The 6709-nt window shown below is 36.2% G+C and overlaps 1 protein-coding gene across 2 annotated transcripts in view; it reads right to left on the minus strand.

The window, feature by feature from the left end:
- GABRB1 (gamma-aminobutyric acid type A receptor subunit beta1) overlaps positions 1 to 6709 on the minus strand; it is a 229613-nt gene that overhangs the window by 135232 nt on the left and 87672 nt on the right. For both annotated transcript variants that reach the window (XM_072406261.1, XM_072406260.1), the window contains one exon: positions 195 to 415. In XM_072406261.1, coding sequence (XP_072262362.1) covers positions 195 to 415 — 221 coding nt within the window. The remainder of the gene's footprint in view (positions 1 to 194; positions 416 to 6709) is intronic.

The following is a 6709-nucleotide window of genomic DNA, read 5'->3' on the forward strand; positions in this document are numbered from 1 at the left end:
AGTTTTGTTATAAAACTGGAATCTTAGTGGAGTAATTTGTAAGGACATATATTTCATTTTAAAGACATGCACCATTTGTGGTCCCCAAATCAAATCTTTGAAAATGCTGCTGTGGAAAGTACTGTATATATATATATATATATATATATATATATATATATAGTGTCTAACAGTAAAAAATGTATTTTTCTTACCTCAGCCCATAAAGAACAGTTCCATCCGGATGAAGTCGAATCATTCTGTTTTTAACGGTAACCCCATGAACAAATGACCTTTTATCATTAAGAAAGTATGTGTCAGGCACCCACAGCTGATCAGCGACCCTGTTGTCCAGTGTGAGGTTCAGCGGGATTCCTGAATAGGAAAGTCGTTTGTCTCTCCATGATTGCTGAAAATACATTGTGAGTGTATAGTCCTAGAAAAACAAAGAAACACTAAATATTATACTGCAGAAAAAGCTTCACATACCTAAATGAATCATATATAGGACTATAAACTGCAACAAAGTTTAAAGAAACATCAAAGTCATTCTACAAATGTATATCATATAATATTAACTTCAAAAAGTGTCTTTCACCCGATTTCATTATGTTATGGATTACCATGAATGAAATAGTAAAAAAATGCTAAGAATGTATACTAAGTAGTCTAAATTTAGATTTTGTTTAGTTAATCATGGCAATGCAAACATTGGGGAAAAAAAACAGATCATAAAGGCTTTCAGGAATACTATTTAAACATTTTACAGTCCAAAACAACAATCGGTGGGTCCTCGTGTTTAAGTTCTATATGTGTTGGAATACAGATGCCTTGAATATAGTGCAAAATTAGAAACAGTTGCACGGGGCTATCAATGTGGATCTACAGAGGTCATCTTTTTGCTCTCACAAATGACTTAAGATAGAAGCTGTATTACACCAATTCTCCAAAGGGCTAATTGCAGAAACCACAAATGGAAGGATTGTACAGCTTCCCATCTCTGAACTCATACACAGGTTTGTGTATATTAGGAGGAGCTTTCCAATGCCTGTTAGTAAAAGTACTTGGGTTCAGTTCTTGAAGAGTTTGACAAACATTTTTTTATGTTCACAGAATCCCAACTTAGCAGTTTTTTATTCTTTATTTTTAAATTTAAATTTAAAAAATGGAAGGGTCAGACGTCACATATTGGGTCCTTAAAAGTTAGCCTGAATTTCAATAAAAGTTTGCAGAAAAAGCAAACAGCCAACTTGTTTCAAACCTTCAACTGCCATTTTGTGACTTATGCTTATTCAGTTAGAAAAAAACAAACTTGTTTGCATTTTTTTTAGATAAAAGTGTATTTATACTTTGAATGTTGAACCTAACTGAAAATATGACAGTAATGGGAGAGTCAACATTCAAGTTTTAAAAAGCCTGGGCGTCTCTAAAGCCAAAGTCTGGTCTTAAGCCAAGGTCTGCAGCTCAACTGCTTCCATAGGCCTGAATAGGACCACTTTTAAAAACTTTTTCCAAGTGTTTCTAAACACCTTTCCTAATGGTTTAGAGCAGTGGTTGCCAACATTTTGGAGCTCACGGACCACTAACTTTACGGACTCCGCATTCATTTACGAACCGCACATGCATGGGCAGCCGTGTGTCACTTAAAGGTGAAGAAAATTCCCCCAGAGTGAAGTCATGATGACCGAACCCACCCACTCTGAGCCTGCGATGGGAGAGTGGGTGGATTGTGTCCAGAGACACAACCCGCCTACCGCGCTAAGCCTGTGATCCATACAGGGGACATGCCCCGCGGCCCTTGCCGGTACCCCCCCCCCAAGCAGGGTCCCTTAAATAAAGTGAAACTAACACTTTTTATAATTCCCAGTGTGCATTTCGTTGTAGGCACTGTGATCTGCTTCCTGCTTCTTTTCCTTGAATTGATCTTTGGCCATCTTGCTTGGCCAGGTGGGGGTGATGTAACTCCTGCACAAACAGGAGTTCGGGAATTCATTTAGTCACTGTAGCTGCAGGGTAAACTAGAATGTACTGGGCACCCTGACAATTAATGCTGAGCTGAGCATGCTATCAGGCAGGTAAGAATGATTCAGTTGTCCCTTTTTGCAAAAAAAAAAGCCCTGTCTGATTCCAGATTTTTAAAAGTGGAAGTTTAGTTTTGATTTAACAGTTTTTTTTTAAAAAAAAGAGAAGTTTGTTGTTAGGGTATACATACACCTGAAGACGGAGGTTGGCCGAAAATACTATAACTCTAGCTACCCATTAGGTATAGTGTAGGAAGAGAGATGATATGTTGTTGCATGCTGTGACGCAAATCTGAAGAACAAATCAGGCATGATGTATAACACAACTAAGGAAGCCTTGCAAATTTAGGGCTTCTCTAAGCTTTACAATGAACCTGAATCAAAGTTGCTCCCTCTGTGTAATGTATCTGTTAGGTTGACTGGATAATTGGATGTGACATTGGAAAGGCTATATAGAAGCCAAGGGCCATACAGCAGGTCTCATGTCACTATGACAAGATGTTGAAGGAATAAATGAACTATTTTAATTTAAAATTCCATCAATAAAATGCAAGACTTTAACCTACAGGTCTAACATTCTGATTTATTCAAGAGAACAATGACTGGAAAAGAAACTAGGACATCTTGTACTCTGTAAATACTGTGTCCTGCACTAGTAATAACTAACAGTCTAATGTACTGTAAATGTAGTCTGTTAAATGAATGACTTTCATAAATACAACTTACTAATATGTTATATCTGGTCTATGAACAGCTATTTGGATAGGAAGATAGAATAAATGTACAATTGTACACAATCTAGAGTAGTCAAGTTTACACATTTGGCACTTTGCAATTTATCTATCAAAAATCTTTGATCTATATTTAAATACTTTGTAATGGTTAGTTCACAATATAACTGATATTTAGGGAATATTGCAGTACAGTAACATGCACAATATCAGAACACAATACTTGTCCTATATGCGATTACAAATACAACAGAGACTACAGGGGACTACAATACAACATGTCTTAGATGCCAGCCCTGCTGATCGTTTGAAAAGACTGTGAAAATCCTTGGCCCTAGAATATATCTATATGCATAATTTATTTTGTAAAGTAGGCATATACACTTACTGGCCACTTTGTTAGGTATACATGATTAACAGCTTGTAGATGCAAATGATGAAAATCATATGACAGCAACTGTCTTGGCAACTCAATGAATTTAGGCGTGTAAAAATTGCCAAGACAACCTGTGACATTGAAACCAAGCATCAGAATGAAAAAGGTAATTTAAGAACTTTGAAGTTGTCATGTTTGTTAATGATCGATGGGCTAGTCTGCTTTTTTGATGCCACAGGTCAGAAGAGAATGGCCAAACTGTTTCAAGCTGATAGAAAGGCAACAGTAACTCAGATATCTCATATCTCATTAGTTATGTTGGATATTTTCTAGGCACACTTTGGGTCCCTTAGTACCAAATGAGCATCAATGCATGGTCTACTTTAGTATTGTTGCTGGCCATATCCAACCCCTAATGACTACAATGTACCCAACTTCCGATGGCTACCTCCAGCAAGATAATCTATGTCATCAAGCCCAAATCATCTTAAATTAGTTTCTTGAACATGACAATGAGTTCACTGTACACAGATTATTATTATTATTATTATTAAACAGGATTTATATAGCGCCAACATATTAAGCAGCGCTGTACATTAAATAGGCATTGCAAATGACAGACTAATACAGACAGTGATACAGGAGGAGAGGACCCTGCCCCGAAGAGCTTACAATCTAATAATGATTAATGATTAATCACAGATGGCTTCCACAGTTACCAGATCTCAATCCCTTTGCACCTTCGGATATGCAGCCAACAAATCTGCAGCAAATGTATGATGCTATCGTGTTAAGTTCAACCAAAATCCTTAAAGAATCTTTCAAGCACCTTGTTGAATCTTTAACGCAAAGGTTTATGGCAAATCTAATAAAGTGCCCAGTGAGGGTGTAGCAAAAAAGAAAATAATTATAGGCTTAGATACCATTTATTGACATTTGACATTGCCCCTTTAATTTGCTTGTGCTCTTTGACCAAAATAGTACAACCTTTATGAAATGACAAAACAATCCAGCACATAAAAATCTTGACATGTTTACCTTATAGCACAAATTTGATAATGATGAAAATTAAAATTGATCACAGTTTGCCCAAGCTATTATTAAAATAACATGTGCGTACAGTAAAACTGGCTCTGGCAACAACTGTATGTGTCATTTTATTTCTAAACATTTGTCAAGAACATAGCCACCTTCCTACTGGTGCAGCCAAGATGTTTTGCATTTGCCTGGGGAGTTTTTTACACTTGATCTGGGCTGGCATGCCTGGCTATGCTGTATCCTTTTATGTTGGTTGCCTGACGTAGAATAAGTTACACGAGGGGACAGAAAAACAAGCTGATATTTACTTTCTACGTTTCTATGTCAAGTAAAGGATAACAGTGAATTCACAAGAAACAAATCAGCCTAACACATTACTGGTCCTATTTAAAGAAGCATTCTGCTCTAAAACAGAACCTTTCTTTTTCTTATCTTATAGCTTTTTCGATTTTCCTAACAGTCATATATCTGTTGATGAAGCTGGAAACGAATGTAATGTGCATTGTAACTAAGCAACACAGAACACTATTTCCTGGCATTTCACCACCTTGTTTTTAACAGTGCTATGTGCCCATCATTCTGATTCAAACCTTTTTATCTGTTATTATTTGCTATCTGTGTTTTGTTGGCGAGATTCCCTGATAATTGGAAGTTAAAAGAAATCTCTAAGTGAGGGGATTTTCCCAATTAGACAGTTACCATTGGAATAGGTTTTTTCATTAGAAATTGACCCTTGCCTCTTGTTTTGTTGACAGCTATAAACTCTTACATTTCCTACTGTTACCGTAATGAGAATGACTGACAGGACAATTACAGCAGGTAAATGTACTTAGCAGCCACAAAACCGACAGGAAAAAACTTTAAAGGGGTTCTGATACTTACCTATTCTACAATAAACTCTATCAGTACACCTTCCAGTGCTGATATAAAGTAGATTTTGTTTAGCTGTGGCTGTAGGTATGGTACATAAGGTTAAAAAGATCTCTCCTTGATGGGCACATAATCTTTGCCCAATACCTATTAGCAAAGCTTATTGTGACGTATAAAAGGTACACAGGTCAACTCAACAAGGGCTTTCTTCAACTTATGTTACCTTATTAAAAATGAATTAAAGCAGCCCAGTATAATTTTGCTCTCCAGAGACAAAGCTCATTAAACATTTTATAAATAGGAGAGAATTCCATGCATATGTAAAGGCATAACATGCTGTCTGCAGGCTCTCCTCTCTCCAGCTGTGGTAGCCTCATATTTCATAAGTTTGGGTTTTAGAGGAGATTTGGAAATGCAGAGAGGGCAGGCAGAGTTCAAAGTGTCAGGAAGATCAATAGCACCTTCAAATAATTGCAGGACTAGCACATTTTCCAGAGCCGAGTCAATAAGTACAGGGTGGTTATCAAACTAAAAGCAAATAACAGTATATGGTGTACTAGAGAAACTCAGTTCACACTGGGTGTTTATCATTTTGTTTTACTAAATGATCAAAAGAAGGACAAAATAGAAAAGAAAGAAGAAAAGGAGAGGCTTTTATTAGGCACTCATAAACTTTCTAACGTAAAACGTAAATTTTTATTGAATTGAAAATGTTAAAAAAATGTTTTTTTAAAGAGTATTCGAATAGTATGTATGTGTATGTGGATCATATCATGACACTTTCAGTACCATTCCACTTTTTGTACATCTAAAAAGCAGACTGAAGTACAAAGATCAGAAAGGGTCTCCCTTCCCAATGCTTTCGCCTAAAAAGGCTTCCTCATGGGAGTGTGGGGGGACCCCAAAGCAATACTAGAGGAAAAAACAGCAAAAAATTATATTTGCAAAAAAAAAACAAAAAATACAATCAATCTAAAGTCAGCACTAAAAGGAAATGGCTTCCAAAGTCATATTATCTTGAATTGATCACTTTTGATTGCAATTGATGGTAAGCGTCAGCAATATTCGAATTCTTTAAAAACAGCGAACATCAGCTGCTGGGAATTAGCTGCAGATCCAATTGATTAGGAAGTTGTTGTGTTCTGGTGAAAACAGAAAACAATGTGTACCCCAGGTTAGTAACCATATATCTGGTTGTACAAAAAGGATGTATCAGTAATGGTAAGACTTACTTGTTGTAAGTCTTACCATTATATTAAATTTGTCAACTAGATCTTGTTTTAGGCATATAGTTAGCCAGTGGTTGTAATAAATATCATGGATGGAACTTTTGCAAGAACGTATACAACTCCCCAACCTTGTAACTATCCGACCACCAGGCGTACTCTATAAAGACAACATGGTCATTTAGATGATTAACTATTAGATCCAACTACATATAAATCGTCTAGATCTATGATGCTTAATATCTCCTACATTTGAAGACATTGAGCTTTAAATATGAGCAGATAAGTAAATCAATAAAAATGTGGTATCCTGCCTTGTATGGTATTAGATAGCAGGAGGAAGGAAAACGCTATCTAAACAAGGGTATGATCTATGATCCAAAAGGGGAGGTTATTGATCAAACATCAGAAAAAAATAAAAATAAAAAAAATAAACTGACACTCCTGGATATAAGACACCACTGCTAG

This window comes from Pyxicephalus adspersus, chromosome 3, assembly GCF_032062135.1.
Source record: "Pyxicephalus adspersus chromosome 3, UCB_Pads_2.0, whole genome shotgun sequence".
Lineage (NCBI taxonomy): Eukaryota > Metazoa > Chordata > Amphibia > Anura > Pyxicephalidae > Pyxicephalus > Pyxicephalus adspersus.